Source organism: Mastomys coucha, unplaced genomic scaffold (assembly GCF_008632895.1).
Source record: "Mastomys coucha isolate ucsf_1 unplaced genomic scaffold, UCSF_Mcou_1 pScaffold14, whole genome shotgun sequence".
NCBI lineage: Eukaryota > Metazoa > Chordata > Mammalia > Rodentia > Muridae > Mastomys > Mastomys coucha.
Window position 1 is genome coordinate 31,573,012 of NW_022196896.1, and position 17,516 is coordinate 31,590,527.

The 17,516-nt window shown below is 40.5% G+C and overlaps 2 protein-coding genes across 5 annotated transcripts in view; one reads left to right on the forward strand and one right to left on the reverse strand.

Annotated features, from left to right (window-relative positions):
• LOC116088113 (polyglutamine-repeat protein pqn-41-like) overlaps window positions 1-6,712 on the reverse strand; it is a 19,320-nt gene extending 12,608 nt beyond the window's left edge. For 3 of the 4 annotated variants that reach the window (XM_031366701.1, XM_031366700.1, XM_031366699.1), the window contains exon 1: window positions 6,271-6,712. In XM_031366701.1, coding sequence (XP_031222561.1) covers window positions 6,271-6,501 — 231 coding nt within the window. In that variant the 5' untranslated portion in view covers window positions 6,502-6,712. The remainder of the gene's footprint in view (window positions 1-6,270) is intronic. The other variant, XR_004117776.1, reaches the window with a different exon arrangement.
• Impad1 (inositol monophosphatase domain containing 1) overlaps window positions 6,206-17,516 on the forward strand; it is a 24,329-nt gene continuing 13,018 nt past the window's right edge. Inside the window, exons 1-2 of the mRNA XM_031366698.1 lie at window positions 6,206-6,865; window positions 17,181-17,343. Coding sequence (XP_031222558.1) covers window positions 6,485-6,865; window positions 17,181-17,343 — 544 coding nt within the window. The 5' untranslated portion in view covers window positions 6,206-6,484. The remainder of the gene's footprint in view (window positions 6,866-17,180; window positions 17,344-17,516) is intronic.

Here is a 17,516-nt window from a genome sequence, read left to right on the forward strand (position 1 = left end):
CAATTGATGAATATGGATAAAAGAGAAAAGCACAAGAGAAAGGCAAATGATTGAGAGGATGGTCTAAGCCTTTTGGAAGATGGGCCTTGTTGCTTTGGTTGTATGAAAACGGATGATATTTAGAGTTTTGGGTGTTAGGCATAAATAACTAGGGAGATAATAAAGTGCTAAATGGAGCAGCAAAGATTATGAGCATAATAGAAAGAGAATTGCCTGATAAAGGGAGGTAAGATAGAAAGGAAGCCAGACTCACGGGGTGCAAAGCCTGTGTGGATTTGGCTAGGAAGGAAGAGTAGGGGCAGTGTATAGTGGGGAGAAAATTGTGCCCATAGGGACAAGCAACATCCACTGTTGAAAATCAAGACAAGTTAAAGAAAACCAGTATTTCATGTTCACATCTTTGTTCTCTCTTTTGGCTCAGCTTCACAAACCCTTACCTAGACGTGGCAATTTGGGCTCCAGATGGCAGTAAAGGCTCCAGTGCAGAAACCTTAGGATGACTTCTGTAATTCTTTCTTGAGCATTTTCCACTTCTTCCTTTTGGCTCTAACTTTACTGCATCCAATACACATACACGGTATCCATTTTACACTTTCTCCTGGTGTTTCCTACCCAGGTCAATTTAGAAGGACTAAAGATCACAAATTGACCAGGACATTCTTCTTCTTCAGAATCTGTATTTCACATGTTGTGTGGCCTATGAGGAGACTGAGCGTCTCTCCATCTCCTAGCAGGTACTTCCTCCTCACCCTCATTCCACTTTTGTTCAGCCATTCTTCCTCCCTTCAGGAGTCGATGAAAAGAATGGAGTGCACACCAAGCTGCTCTTACCTCCTTAAGACATTGCACAAGGGCTGTCTTGTTGGGAACATTTCATAGTTTGTGGCAAAAATGAAGATATCACCCCAACTTGATATATATACAATAGTGGTATATTAAAAGTCATATGCAAGATTTGTTTATTTTCTTCTTTTTTTCCAACAGAGTCTCATGCAGGCCAGGTTGGCCTGGAACTCACTTATTTACCCTCAACTGGCCGCAAACTCCTGATTCTCCTGACTCAGCCTAAGTGCTGTGAATACATCTGTGTGCTACTACACCAAGACAAGCTTTGTGTTTCATGTGGCTCCCCCTTCCCCTTTTTCCCTTTCCTTGATGCTAAGGAGCTTAAAGAAAACTAGGCAAGCTACAAGTCAAGAATATACAATTTTTAAGCTGGGCAGTGGTGATGCATGCCTTTAATCCCAGCACTTGGGAGGCAGAGGCAGGCAGATCTCTGAGTTCAAGGCTAGCCTGGTCTACAGAATGAGTTCCAGGACAGCCAGGGCTACACAGAGAAATCCTGTTTAGAAAAAACAAACAAACAAACAAAAAACAAAAACAAAACAAAACAAAAAAACAATTAAGCGATGCCCTCTTCCTTTCTTTTAAAAATGAGTTTGAGAAAGATGACATAGTAGGTAAGACAACAGCCTGCCCTTCCAGAGGGCAGGGGTTAGCTCACAGCACCCACATGGCAGCTCATAGCCATCTGTAATTTTAGTCCCAGGCAATCCAGTGCCCTTTTCTGGCTTCTGTGGACACATGGCATGTGGTACACAGACATGCATGCAACATTCACACACATGAAAATAAATAAATCTTTAAAAAAAAAAACAAAAACAAAAAAAACTAGGCTTGGGCCAGAAATCGCTTCATGTTTAGAGAACTTGGCTACTCTTGTATGGACCCAAGTTTGGTTACACCATCTACTTGGGCACTCAAATGGATGCTCACAAAGGAAGGTAACTACAGCTCTACATAATTGGTTGATATCTTTTGACTTCTGTGGGTACCTACATGGAGGTAGTGCACATATGATCACTTAGGCACATACACATAAAATTAAAAAATATATTTTAATATTTCTATAACAATATTTACCAACTTAAAGTGCTCAACTTGATAAATTTTGGTAAAGGTATCGAGTCAAATAACTACTCAGCAATCATAAAATGGCATAATTCCATAACTTTAAATGTTTCCTAGACTCCTTGCAGTACACCCCCTTTTTTTTCTAATACCTCAGCTAGGGATTCTCTTGATGATTAAACACTGTCACCAAAGCAACTAGTGGATGAAATGATTTATTTTATCTTACAATTCCACATTACAGTTCATCACTGGCAAAAGTCAGAAGTCTGGGAAGGTACTCAAATAGGGCAGGAACCTGGAGGGGAGGCAAAATCTGATGGTGAGGCAATGGAGGAACAACACTTCCAGTTTTACTCCTCATGGCTTCTCGGCTGCATTCTTATAGCATCAGGACCAGTGCCCAGGGGTGGCACTGCCCAGAGTGGGTTAGCCTCCCCCATCAATCAAGGAAAGTCCTCCTTGGGCTGGAGGTCCTAGGTGCTATAAGAAAGGAGGCTGAACAAGCATGAGGAGGAAGCCAGTGAGTGGCATGCCACACTCATTCATAGCCTGTGCATCAGCTCTTGTCTCTAGGCTCCTTCCCTATTTAGGTTCCTGTCCTGACTTCTTTCAATGATGAACAATGTTGTAAAAAATAAGATGAATAAGCCCTTTCTTCCACAAGTTGCTTCTTGGTCATAGTGTTTCATCATAGCAATAGTAACTCTAATGAAGACAAATTGGTACCAGGAGTGGGATATTCCTGTGACAGAACTGACCATGCTGTTTTGGGGAGGCTTGGGAAAGAACTTTGGAAATTTGGGCTAGGAAAGATGTTGAGTTTGAAGAGCTGCTTGAGCTGGTCTACTGGAGCTTGGGAAATAAGAATGTTGATAGCATTGCAGATGAAGGAGGCCTAGATTGTGAAGTTTCAGAGGGGAAAAAAAATACTCTACTGGGCCATTTTAGTTAAGAATTTATGATTCTAGTTACCTGGGATTGAATACCTGGATGTTATTAAAATACTGGAACTACTAAAGTAAACCCATTACTTTTCTAGGGTATTGGATGGTGATTAGCTGGGACTGAAGAATCCGATGTGATTAAGAGGACAGATGCATTATTAAGGTGAAGTCTTCTGGGACACGCTTCCTTGGGACCGGCAAACAGAAGCTGTGTTTGAGAAGGCCAAGGTTGTACTTCCTGTTGGCAGCCAAACTTGATAGTGTAGGGGTCATTCATGTGGTACTGACTTTAAGGACATGAAGGGATTATGGAGGACATCTGAGGCTTGGTGATGTGCGACAGGGCTAGAGTCCCTTAAGGAAGTCTGGGAGAGGCTACTGGATATAAAAGCACACCCCAGTTGTAGTAGAAGACTCTAGAAGTTGGACAATGCTAGTACTATGGGAATGGCCTCCAAGAATAGCAGCAAAGGTAGAGTGGAGATGGCCTGGCCTAGAAGACACTCAGTATGTGCTGCAAAGTGGGGATCCAGAGAGTGATCCACAACCTTTAGCAGGGTCCAGAAAATCATCAGTGAATCCCAGACATTACACGTGGAGTTAGTTATACATTTGGGGGTTTGATTTTTGCTTTGATTTGATTGTGGCTGTGCTCTGGTTCTTCTCTCTTGAAGTAAAACAAAACAAAACAAAACAAAAAAACAAACAAAAAAAACAATTTATTTCTGATTTTATAGGAGTCCAAAATGAGAGATTTTAAAGTTTAAAAGACATTAATTTTTTTTAAAAAAAGACTATTTTATAGAGACTGAGTTTTTAGTTTTTTTAAAGATTGGGACTTTTAAATTTTGGAATGTTAATGTTGTAATATTGATAGTAATATCTAACCTTAGACAAACAAAAAGGAAAGATTACAATATGGCTTAACAGTGATATGTTTGTGTATCAAATTCACAAGGGGGCAAATGTGCTGGCTCATTTTATGCCCACTTCATACAAGCTAGTGTTATTTGAAAGGTGGGAACCTCAGTTTAAAGAATGCCCCTTGAAATCCAGCTGTGGGGCATTTTGTAAATTAGTGATCAATAGAGGAGGGTGCAGCCCATTGTGGGCACCATCCTTGAGCAAGTGGTCCTGCATTTTGGTTCTCATTGTTCTCAGAACCCACACACAGTTTTCTGGTGATCATCATCATCCTTAACATGCAGGGTACAGGCTTGTTTGCCACAGATCACATGCCTAATTGACATCCCCCTTCATATGATGTTTGAAACTTCTGATAACCTGCTACTATAAAGGAACATTTTATTTAATCATATTTTTATAGAGGCTTTTACAACTCTAAGGTGAGGAATGCAGCACCATGATGGATAGCATACCTTGGATACCATGAGTTCCATCCTTAGCACGCACATCCTTACCACCCCCAACAATCCATGTGTAGTTAAATGTCTTCTTCCATTCATACTTTCTCTTACTATTCCATCTGTTATCCGTTATCACCACATTCTGAAGTACTTCTTAGAGCACCATTTTTAAACTTTTCTGTGCCTTGGTTTTTGTTTCTTCCTTGGGTCATGAATGCCTTTCTTAAGGCAGAGATGCTCAAGTACCTCTTGTTGCCTCAGTTATCTCCACAGTACAATAGACAGTGCTTTCACTTTATTCTGATGCACATCACCAGACTTCCCGACTTTGAGCCTTTCCTGATTACTACCTGTCTTGGAGTTTGTTTGTTTGTGTTTGTTTATTTTGATCTCAGTTGGAGGTAGTCTAGTCTGTAGACCTGAGCTAAGGCTTCCTCTTTATGCTGGGTACACTCTGACCTCACTTGCAGATCTGTTTTGAAAGTAAGTGACTTGACTGTGATTTTACACTGTGTGGCATCACACTGGCTCCTTAGGCTCTGCTGCTGTAAAGGCTTGAAGGACTGTGTTTTTACTGGGTCACCTGGATGGTTGATTTTCAGATGGTCTTAACTCTTAAGCTAGTTAGTAGGCAGGGAAAATAGTACAATCTAACTATAGGTAAATTCTAGAGGTGCCTGATTAGTACACAAACTTAAAGGTCAGAGGTCATAAGACTTATCAACAAGCAATGGATCCCTACAACTTTGGATACTTAGTCTTTACAGTGATTAATATTAAAATACATTTTAAACCAATACTTTTAAACTGAGCGGCAAATGGGTTGTTTTTTATTGATTTTTTAAAAAGACTTCCACATTTAGGAATTGTATTTTTCTCATGTATTTGTTTGGCTTTGAGGCTGAATCTCAGTCTTTAACCCAGGCTAGCCCAGGACTTTTGGGCTAGCCTCAAACTTGTAGCAGTCATTCTGCCATAGTTTCCTGAATGTTGTTTATAGGTATGAGTTACTGTGGCTAGTTAGTATAACATCATAAGTGGTTTTTAAAATGAAGGGGAACTTCTGAATACTTAGCACTTACTAAAATTTAGAATTTGTTGTTGTCAATGATTGGCAGTTTTGTAGATGGCAGTTATTCTCTCCAATGCATCTGCAATATACCACTTTTGGTGAACATTTATTGCCTCACAATGATGTAATCTAGTCGTACTCTAAATCAAGTGATCCTGGTCCCCCAATTCTTCCCCCTCAACCGCTGCACTGAGTGCAGGGCTAAAATTTCCATGAAAAGGAGAGAATCCTTGAAGTGTTTTCCCTAATTAAACTCTAGATCAGTTAATGCAGCTTCACTGTTTCATAGAGTATGGCAAGTTTAGAAGTTTAAACAAAGAATAATCTACACCTCAACACATAACCGTTTAGACCAGTGGTTCTAAGCCTTCTTAATACTGCCTTCATCTAATACTGTTCCTCATATCGTGACTCCCAACCATAAAATTATTTGTTTCTACTTCATAATTTTGCTGCTATTATAAATAATAATGTAGATATCTATTTGTTCAACCCCAAAGGCGTCTTAACCCACAAGTTGAGAGAAATGCTGGCTGAGACCATTCCTCACAAGGCCAGTGCTAGGAAGAACCAAGTGACTTCCTCCTTCAGCATCAGTCTCTCCCAGCTTAGAATCCTAAGGAAAGGTGATTTAAAGCTTCGGGACCACAGTACTCTGGGCCATGGGGGAGGCTCAAATTGGTTCGTTTTAAAATGCCTTGTCGCTATCTTTTGAATAATCAGAGTAATAGAAAGGCACTGTCACTGTAGCTCTATTTCAAACACTTGTGGTGGCACAAGAGGCAGCCTTGCCCTAAAGAGTCACCGCGTGCGTGCGTCTTCACCACCTCCTAGAACCCACACCAGCAACCTCGCCCAGGCCCCGCCCCTAATTATGGACCCGCCCGAGGGAGGGGCCTGTTTGGACAGTCTCCGCCCTCTCTCCCCTCCCTCTCTGTCCTAACCCGGATCTACACTCTTGCTCCCCTTTCACCTCACGGCCGACTGTTGCCCTACGCGGGAGGCCGATCAGCGGGCTGCTGGCTGCTGCAAGGCAGGGGCGTGGGGTACGGGGCGTGGAGGGTGGCGGCGGCGACGGCACGGCTTTCCCTGAGCGGTGATGGCGCGGCAGGGCGCCAGGAAACGGGCGCCGCTGTAGCGGACTCCGCGGCGGGCCTGAAGCGGCCTTAGCGCCGGTCGCGCGCGCCATGGCCCCCATGGGCATCCGCCTCTCCCCGCTGGGGGTGGCCGTTTTTTTCCTGCTGGGGCTCGGGGTGCTCTACCACCTCTACTCGGGCTTCCTGGCCGGCCGCTTCAGCCTCTTCGGCCTGGGCAGCGAGCCGGCGGGCGGGGAGGCCGAGGTGGCGGCCGACGGGGGTACGGTGGACCTGCGCGAGATGCTGGCCGTGGCCGTGCTGGCGGCCGAGCGCGGCGGCGACGAGGTGAGGCGGGTCCGCGAGAGCAATGTCCTCCACGAGAAGTCCAAGGGGAAGACGCGCGAGGGCGCCGAGGATAAGATGACCAGCGGCGACGTGCTGTCCAACCGCAAGATGTTTTACCTGCTCAAGACCGCCTTCCCCACCGTGCAGGTAGGTGTTGGGCTGCGGGCCCAGAGCGTGGTCTGACCTGCTGAGTGGGATCGGGAGACTCCGAGGTAGTGTGTGCAAGGTCACGCACACGGGAGCCGGGGGAGCTTGTGGCTTTTCCACTCCGGGCCACGCTCCTCCTCCTCTCCCTGGTTGTGGGCGGGCGGGTGTTGACCGCGCTGGGGAGAGCTGGATGGGCTTTGGTGTCGGGATGCTGGGAAGTGAAACACACGTCTCTCACAGGCTGCTTTCTAAGTGAAGGGATTGAACCCCTTGGTGGACCTTTGTATTCTCAGAGGATTTTATGCCTTGAGGTGGATCGTTGCTGTTGTGTTCGTGTTAACTGGCAGGCAATCCAGACACTTAGAAGGGCAAGGCCTGTAGAAATCTTTAGTATGCCAGAGCAAAGAGAGGAAGGGGGGTGTGCTCATGAATAGCTGGAGCTGTAGTCGTAGCAAGGCCCTGGTTTATAAATGCTGTGTAGTTTGGGCTACCTTTCAAGGAAACATTCGGAGTTATGCTTTCTCACAATTTCACTTTGGTGTATTCTCGCACTCAAGATGAGCAACATCTCCCTTTTCTGTGGTGTGCTTCTTGGATAGGAGTTGACATTGTCTTAATCGAAGCATTTTACCCCCTCTCGGAATCCTTTCACTACAACTTTGTCCTCGCCCATGTGCTCTTACACACTTTCTTGTGGGGCCTTTTAAGTAGGCCAGGAAGACCTGGAACTAAGCTTCAACTTGAATTGAAGATCCACTGCCTCAGCTTCCTGATTGCTGAGAGCTGGGGTTACCTCCAGATCTGCAACAACCTCCGACTTTTCAATTTATTTTGTTTTCAGTTTATTTTACTTCTGGGGAAAGAGCTCAACATAGTGTAATAGAATCTTAACTGTATCATGTAACAGTAGATAGGTTTTGGCTTCTAGAAACAAAAGTTGCTTCCTATAGTGTTATTGATTATATAGAAAGTAAAAATTAAACCCAGGTTTCTTTGGAAGGCATCCGACTTGCTGATCCTCAAAGAATTGGTATTGTCATTGAAGAATATCACATCTAGGTAATGCATCGTCCTTTCTTACATTGTTGGTTTGGGTTTTATGTGGCCCTGCTTTTGCTGTCACTGTCTCCCCGTTTTCCTCCATAAACATTGGATGTCAGCTGCTGAATACCAGATGTAATTGACATTACTGGGCGATTAATTTTTTTCAAATGCCTTCCCAGACAAAACACTGAATATTTCCACATTTTCTTGTACCTTACCTTTTTATTATTGTGGCGAATGACACCTCTGTTTGCTTCTAGATGTGAGGTATACTCATGAAATACCTTGGTCTTCTCAAAATACATGTACTTCCCTAAAAGTTAAGGGAAGAAATAGGAATTTGGGGGGTTGATATGTAATATTTATATGGTACTGTAATGAATACACTTAATGTATTCTAGCTACCAGCTCAGATACTGGTCATATAGAACTTTAGCTGAATTAAATAGCAATTTTTAAAAGTATGTTTTATTTGTGCCCATTTTCCAAATCAGTGATCTGGCTCATGATACTCCACAGCTTATGTGAGCTCCTCTTGGACAAAAAATATACAATTATTATTGTAGTGATGGTAAAATGTAGCAAGCACAGCTGTTTTATCTAAGGTAAAGTCAGCTACGTCAGAAGATTTGAAACACTTCTCTCTCTCTCTCCCTCTCTCTCTCTCTCTCTCTCTCTCTCTCCCTCTCTCTCTCTCTCCCTCTCTCTCCTTCTCTCTCTCTCTCTCTCTCTCTCTGGGTGTGTGTGTATACCACGTAAGTGCTCAAGTTTTCACATATTAGCAAACAAAGAATAGCTGCCAAGGGTAGCACGTGACACTGTATTAAAACAACACTCAGCTTTTGGATTTTGATGTTAACTTAGCACCTTAATGGAAAATAACTCTTCTTGTGGCTGAATCTTTGTCTGTCTGCCTTCAGTGTTGAGGTTAGGTATTGATTGGTGTAACAGAACGCTGTATTCATTTATGTACATTGGTGGATTTAGGATGTGTAATACTAAGCTATTTCCTTTTATTCCAGTTTATTAGACTAGATGTATAATGGAGCCATTTAAAAAGTAGAGACTCAGCTTTAGGTTTTTGGTTTGTTTGTTTGTTTCCTTTTCTCCTCTCTTCCTATGTCTAAGCACTATCTTCAGTGCTGGTTACTTTTTAAGCCTCATCCCAATTTATGTATATATTTATTTATTTTTGAGAAACTTCATGCTCTCCAGTTAGTTCATTTTCTAATGCAGAGTAACCATTTACAAGGCACAACTATGTCCTCCCCTCTCTTTTAAATCTTACTACCTTTCAAAATGAAAGAGGTGTGTTTTCTTTTTTCACACTACTACCCTGTCTGGAGTTTGAAGTATGAGATTGCCTGTTTTGTGTTCTCACCTTAATACAGTATAGTGGCAATTACTCTAGAGCACTTTCGGGGTCAGGGGGTTGCTCCCCAAGAGAGGCCAGTGACACTTTAGGTTGCCACACCCAGGAGTAGAATGCAATCATCAAGTGGATAGAATAAACATCCTTTAATGACCCCAGACAGCCCTCCGTAGCAAATCAGTATCTGGTCATTTGTGACATCATGCTCAGATGGATGGCATCCCAAGAAGTGCATGCTGCCAGTCAAACCAAAGTTCATTCTTCCATTGCTAGGTCTCCTTTTGTCATCAGATGGTCTCAGATCGGGGATCTATGGTCTCAGAGGCAGCTGCTCCACTCTAAACAGGTTGGCGCTGCTTAATTCCACTGCTTCAAAGAAGTAATCATTGAGAGCCATCTTACAACTGCCTGCCTGGTTCTAGGTAAAAGCAATATAGGTGATAGAGCAGACTCTAGTCATAACTACAGTGCTTTGGACAAATGGAAGAGCATAAAGGAAATGCTCAGAAAAAAAAGGAGCATAGTATTTTAAGGAAATCAAGAGGTTTGTTTTAGTGGGTTGTGGTAGTAAGTGATAAAGATAGATAAGGATAATGAGTTTTAGGGATGCATAAAAATGACAAAACTGGACCTACAGCTTCTGGTAGAGGAGCATCTACAGCAGTGGGAAACACTGCATTCAGTTCTCAGCCCTACAAGAGAAATGACTTGAAAGAAATCTCTTCTTTTAAAGGAAGCGTTTTTTTTTTTTTTTTTTTTTAAAAAAAAAACTATTTGTTTTGATTGTGTGTGGGTGTTGGTATATACACATGAGCACAAGTGCCCTCAGAAACCAGAGATGTGTGTCTTGTGTCCCCTTGGAGTTGGAGTTAAAAGCATTTGTGACCTGCTGGACTAGGGTACTGAAAACTGACCTCTTATAAATTTAATTACTTATTTACTTTTTCAGTGCTAGGAATTGAACTTAGAGCCTTACACTAACTTGGCAATTGTTTAAACACTCAGCTATATTTTTAGCCGTGAACAAAGTCTTTATGGTACTCCTTTGTACACTTGATTAATTCTCTTTGGTGAAGGTGTCTTTGGTAACATGGTGTGGAAGCAAAGTTGATAAGAAGGTGAGTAAATCGAGGTAGTGCATAATGGGAAACAAAAGAGGTTGTGCCTCTGAGGAGTTGACGCAGGTGTTATGTGGGACTAAGAAAAGTCTCGTTTTGTTTGTTATTTGCGAGAGAGTAGTAGTAATTATTACAAGGTTGTACTTAAGAAGCAGTTGAAACAGGTATAGGAGCCACTTATTTTTATATTTTGAAAGTAATGATTCTTCACCTGATGGATATTTAGTAGAAGAACTTGGCTCCTTAAGAGGCCGGGAAATTACAGTCTTCAGCCTGCACACTGGAGTCCCAGGAGCTTGCTGGTGTGGTTCAGCCAAAACTCAAAGGCATAAAAACCGTGGACCCCATTGTGTAAGTCTTAGCTGGAGAACAGAAGAGTCCTGTCTCTCAGTTCCAGCAATCATGCAGAAGGGGCGCATTTCCTCTTCCTTTCCCTTTTATTTATATTCAGATTTTCACAGGATTGAGTAAGACCTGTTAACCTTACTGCATCTGCTCTTTCAAGTGCTAAATATATTGCAAAACACTCAAGCTACACCCAGAAATGATGTTTAGTCAAAAAATCTGGGTACCCTATCATCCATTAGAGTGCATATACAAAATTATATGTGAGGTGTTATATCTAGTACCAAATTAATTATATAATAGTTTATGGATAAATGATAGATGGTTGATTCTCCCAAAGGCTAAAAGCCCTTTAACCCCAAATAAACTGATCTATTATAACTGCATCAATTGGGTTTGGGGGCCTTAAGGTTTCATAGTACTTGTGAAAAATAATTTGTTTCTCCTTTCTGAAGCCCAAGTCACAAGACTAGCCTGAATACTTGTATAAATTGTATATGTTTTATATATACATGTAAGTATGTATTATGTACTAACTTAACAACTTTTATATTCAATAAATATGTTTATTGCTGATCCCTGATGTGGTTGCACAAATTAACATTTTACATTTATAAAGTTATAGATCAATTCTGTTTTATAGCTGTCTCGTATATATCACAAAAATTTGGACACCCTATCATCCATTCTAGTGTATGAAATATATCTAAAATTATATTTATTCTCCCTTAAGCTTTTTATCTCTTAGATCTGGATCTACCATTTTATTGTGTTATTTTCTATTATCTTATAATACTCCTACCTCCCAATCCACTTACAATTTTTCCCTTCCATTGTTCTTCTATGTTGAGGTCTAGAGGAAGAAAAATTAAATTGAATCATAATGCAATAATGCAAGAATTTATCCTGCCTTTTAAACTGCTTAGAGTATTAGATATGAAGAGCTCAATACATTCATTAGGAAAGTCTAAGTAGGCAGTGCTGTCCAAGGTCTTTTATACTGTGACTGACCCAGTTGATGTTGTTCATGTGTGATTCTGCCATGTCAACATGTCAGGAAAAAAAGGAAAACTAAACTTTTTATCAGTCGTGAAGTTAGATATGACACATTTTTGTCCGTATTTCACTGGCTACAATATCTAAAGTTTTTCTTATTATAAGAGAGATAAACTGAACTTTCATATGCCCAGGAAGGAAATAAGAACTGGATTTTGTGATTACTAGACACACATATAGAAGAACAGCTAGACAAAAGAAGTCTGTGTTTAATAATACTTAAGGCTAGTAAACAACAATGTCAGATAAGCAGTTACCAAAAATGGGTAGAAACTGCAATACTAAGATATCATTTACAGGCATAACCTATATGGTCAGTTTGGAATTTTCTGGTTTCTAGAAACTTTTTATATCACCTACTAAAATCATATCTTCTTTGAAAACTGCAATTTCTATTCCTATAATAAATGACTTCTTTGAGAGTAACCAGACTGAGGTAAGAAAGGGTGGAAGTGCTTGGTGAGAACTGTTTGTAGAAAGTCAAAGGCTTTCTGTGATTTTGTTATACTTAGCTCCTGGTTTAATCCCATGGACATAGATCATCAATGGGAGGCTTTATACAGCATCTCTTAAGAGCAGATGTAGAGACCTACAGCTAAGCATGGCTTACAATCCCCACAGAAGAGGATTGTAGGAGCTAGAGGGATCGAGAACACAAGAACACAGAATCATAGTGGTTCACAGAGATGAATCAGCCATCAGGGAGGCTGTATAGGTCTGAGCTAAGTCTTCTGCATATATTATGGTTGTGTAACTTGGTGATCTTGTAGGACTAGAAACAGTGGGTGTAGTAGTAGCTCTGACTTTCCTGCTCTTGAGACCCTTCTCTTTTTACTGCATTGCCTCTTTCAGCCTTGATATGAGGGTTTGTGCCTAGTCTTATTGCATCTTGTAGGGGAATTTTAATCCAGCAACATGGTTGTCTGGCAAGGGACCATATCCTAAAATCTTCTAGGTCTCTTCTATTTGGCTAGATTGCAGCAGGCCACACACCTCTAATCCCTTTGGCTAGAGTAAGACATACTTAGTACATAACCAGCTCCCATGAGAACAGATAAGAAAGAGAGGAGACTTTAAGAAATCAGTACAGAGAGAAAGGTAAGGGAGTGGAGGGAGGCAGTTTTACTGAGACAGTTTTGCAGAGACAGGTTGCAGGTGAAGACAGAACAAATAGAGAATGAGAAGGAGCTAGAAGATAGAACAGATTCTTGTTGGGGGTCAGAGAATCAGTGCACAAACCACTCAGACACATATCTCAGTCAAACAGGGCTAGTTTATTGAACATACACTCCAAGACTGTTCAATAGGGATACAGTCCAGACTCTGGAGCTGAACTGCGACCTCTAGCTAGAGTCCTATAAAGCTTTTAAACCTGAAATCCACAAACATCTATGCCAAATTATTCTACCACTCAGGATTTAGGGATAGGCCATTAGGAACATGTCTTTGTTTTATACTTACTCTGTTTCCATTGTTTGAGGTATTCATGGGGGACTTGACTTGCATAACATTTGTGCCTAAACTTGCCAACCAGGATGTCAGTTACCCATGTATATTACTCCTTCTGCTACTTAGGATGTCAGTTCCCAGGCAAGTCTTAGAAACTTGGAAACTTATACTGGAGCAGCTGTTTCTCTTACATTGGGTTACAGCCCAGTGGCAGCTTATATATGCAAAATCCATAAGAGCTCACACACAGATGTAGGAAGTACTACCAGATAGTTGGTTTGGGTACAAGCTTATTGTGGTTAACTGTACAAAGCAGTTCTGAGTGACTTCTATTGTGATTGGTTTCCAAGAACACCAAAGAACAGTACAGAACACAATATGCAATCAACTCGTGAGAAAGTTTCTTAATAACAGCACAAAATGGCTGGCTAGACATGCAGCAGTTACCTAGGCCTTAACTCTTGCCAGAGTTAGTTTGGGGCCAAGCAGAGCAATTCTGTGAGAAGCTGAAAGAAGCCAGATTGAATCAGTAAGCTTGGAGAAGAGTTTGAGCCAAAATAGCTGAGTTGAACCAATCAGAGTTCAGAAAGAGCTAGAAAGGGTGACTTTATTTAGCAGTAAGACTCTGTGACAACAGTTACATCTGGCAAATAAAAGTTGCATTTCCATCTTGTTATGCCATGCTTGGTTGACATCCTTGGTAGTTCTGCTCTTTTCTGACAGGACATGGAGGAGCAGTGGATTTGGGGAAGAGGAGGTTGGAGGAAACTGGGAGGAGTGGAGGGAGGGGAAACTGTGGTTGAGTATAATGTATGAGAGAGGAATAAACTTTAAAAAGTAATTAAGAAAAAAGAGTAGCTTTGTAGAGGAAGTGACTTTGATTCGTCATATTCATTATTCTATTTTGGTAGCCAAAATAGTTTAGATACAACAAACTGGATATTTATTGAACAAGTGAGTGAATACAGTACAGGACATGAGAAAAATATAAAGGCTATTATAAAAAGGCTATTACAAAGAATCAAGTGAGGAAATGATCATAGTGGTTAAACAAGTATTTTCTTTATTGGGAGGTAGAATCTTCAAGACTCACTCACCAACCTGTGGGAAGAGGCCTAGGCTCTAACCTGTGGGAGTCTGAGGGGTTCTCAGAGACCACTACTCAGGTGTGCTGGGATCCTTGACTCCACACTGCACAAACGTTAGAGGAGTCAGTATGAAACAATGAAAATTAAATATTTGTTGCTAGTATATCAAAATGCATTTGATAATAAGTATTTTGCATCTGACAATCTGGAATTTTTCTTCAAGTTCTTTTGTGTTGTCTCATAGGTTAATCATTAGCTGCATATCTTGGTTTGTTTCTTGCATTCTAACTTATCTCCCTCACACTCTTTCCTCCTCTGTATGTTGTTAGTATATGTTATAAGAGCAGGCAGTTGGCATTGCGTTGTGTGCAGTAGCTATGGCTTCCGGTACTCTGACCCGGTGCCCAGTGCCTTTCACCCAGCCATGCTTGCCTCCCAATTGCCCTACTGCTCTGAGAACAAACTAGGAATGGTCTTCAGTTCAGAATCTACGCTTGTTATTTCAAGGGGTAGAATTCACTTTCTCGAACGTGCAGTGCTCTCTTTTAGGTCTTAAGTCAAAAGCCACCTTTCAGGATTCTCCAGCTAACCTGGTTTTTGTTTATTTATAAATAATTTTATTACAGCAAATTTCTTTTATCACAAAATCTGTCCACTTTGGTATACAGTAATTTTGGTAGGTTTGCCAGGTGGTCAAACCAGAACCATCATCATTATTTGGTTTCAGAATGTTTTGTCTTTATAATAGTCTTTTTATTTCTAGTCCCTGCCTCAGGCAACTACCATTGTATCTTTCTTTTGCTTTGTAGACCAAAATTCAACAAACTCATAGGCTATTATGGTTCATAGGTCCTTCTTTCACAACGCTCCAGGGATACCCGATCCTTTCCCACTTCCCAGCCTGGGTGCTGAGGTCTATACTCAGGAGTTAATGCTTCTACAGCAAGCATGCACACGCACGCTACAAACTAAGTCATCTCTTCAGCCCCATTAGCCTAATTTTAAAGTGCAGATAAGTTATTTGCTTTACTGTATATATTCTAATTTCTAAAAGTAAATGAAATTCTAAAACATTTTTCATCATTAATTTATACAAATGCCACATTATTTAAAATAGGTATTAATAAACCCACAATTTTTATAATTTTTATCCTTTGAAGATTTTATACATGTATATAGTGTGTCTAATCATATCCACCCTTCACTACCCTAGTACAACTCCTTCCAGGACCTTCTTATGAGGTTGTTCTTCCAACTTTGTGCCCTTTTGTAATATTTACTTTAACCTATGGTCAAAGTAGTACTGCCCATATGTACATGACATGACTTGGGGTCATCTACTGGGGTATAGGCATACTACAGACTATTGTACAAAACATAACTCTCCTTACCCCATTATTGATCAGGAGCCACCAATTGCCAGTAACTCTTGTGCTAAGGGGTGGGATCTTTAGGTACTCCTTCTGTGCCAGTATTTTAAATGGATCGATTTTATATCAGGCTTGTGTGGCTGCTGTTCATGTATGCAACTTCTATGTCATATACAGAGGACAGCGTTTCCGTCAATCCTCCAGCTCTTGCATCTAACCAGGGCTTCAGTAAATCATCTTACGATGCACATGATGAATAGCTTCACAGCAAATCTATTCACTCTAAGCAATCAGAGGTGCCAATGTGGAAGTGTCAATTTAAAAAAAAAATCTGCTGTGTCCTTTTCTTAATAGAACTTTTATTATACACAGTACTATTTATATGCATATGTATATGATGGCTTGTGGAAAGTACTAGCTCTAAAAATATGTTTGTTGAGGGGTAGAGAGATGTCTCAGCAGTAAAGAGTACTTGCTGTTCTTAGAAAGGTCCCAGATTGGGTCCCAGCATCCACATGGCAACTCATAAACCATCTATAAGTCCAGTTCAAGAGGGTTCTACACCATTTCTGGCCTCCAGGGTACCAGCCACATGTGATAACATAGACATACATGCAGGCAAGACACTCATATACATGAATTAAGAACACATTTGTCTGCATTCTTTTCCTCTTTCACAATTTTATGTATTTATGCAAAATCAGATTTATTTTATGTTTTAATTTTTGTTTATATTAATACAAAGATAGAAATCTTTACCTTCTTGCCCTTGGATATATCTTAAATATATAGTTTAAAGTTAACTAGGTATTTTTTTTCTTTTTTGCCTGCTTATTTCAATTTTATATAGGTTTTATAATGTTAGTATATCTACTTAGTAATCTCCAGGATTCTTTTTCCTTACTTCTTAAAGGTACATTTTAAGCCACCAATTTCCTCAGTTATTTTATCCCTTTATACTCAAATTCTCTATTTTTAAGACACATCTCTTCCATAACTACATTGTAGATGTTCTGTTTGCCTCTATGTGTAGTTTTTTAAGTTCAATATTCTATAATATATCTATTTTCATACTTGAGGGGTTTTGTTTTGTTTTAGTTTTAGTTTTAAAGTAAGTCTTATAAATTAGACTAAGGTGGCCTGAGACTCCCACATCCATAGCACTGGATGGTAGACATGTGCCAGAGCTTCAGACCCTTGGCACTGTTACTTTTGATTTAGCCCTGGGTGACTACCTTCTCTGGGACATGTATTTAGTGACTATATTTTGGGTGTGTGTTTTTATTAATCAAAACACTAAACTTGAATATTAGATTAGAAAGTATTTGAAGATAAGATATCAATTGTAGTTTTTTTTATATAGTGCTTTATTGAATTCCTTGAAGTATTTTAAGGTTTTCATTAATAAGAATTTGTGAGTTCGCATATAATAATGATTTTCTCCTTTGTGTCTAACAACTATTTCTACTGTAGATAAATACTGAGGAACATGTGGATGCATCTGACAAGGAGGTCATTGTATGGAACCGTAAGATTCCTGAGGACATCCTGAAGGAAGTAGGTGCTCCTAAGGAGGTGCCAGCAGAAAGTGTGACTGTCTGGATTGACCCACTTGATGCTACCCAGGAGTATACAGGTGAGTCTCAAATGTTAGATTGCCATTTGACGTGAGAGAGCTTTTCCAGTGAAATTTTAAGAATCCAGTTAGATTTTCAAACAAGCGAACTAGATCATTAAGGTATTATATGAACCATTTAGACAAAATAGATGATTCTCACTCTTCTTTCCCATACCATAGCATATTCCTCT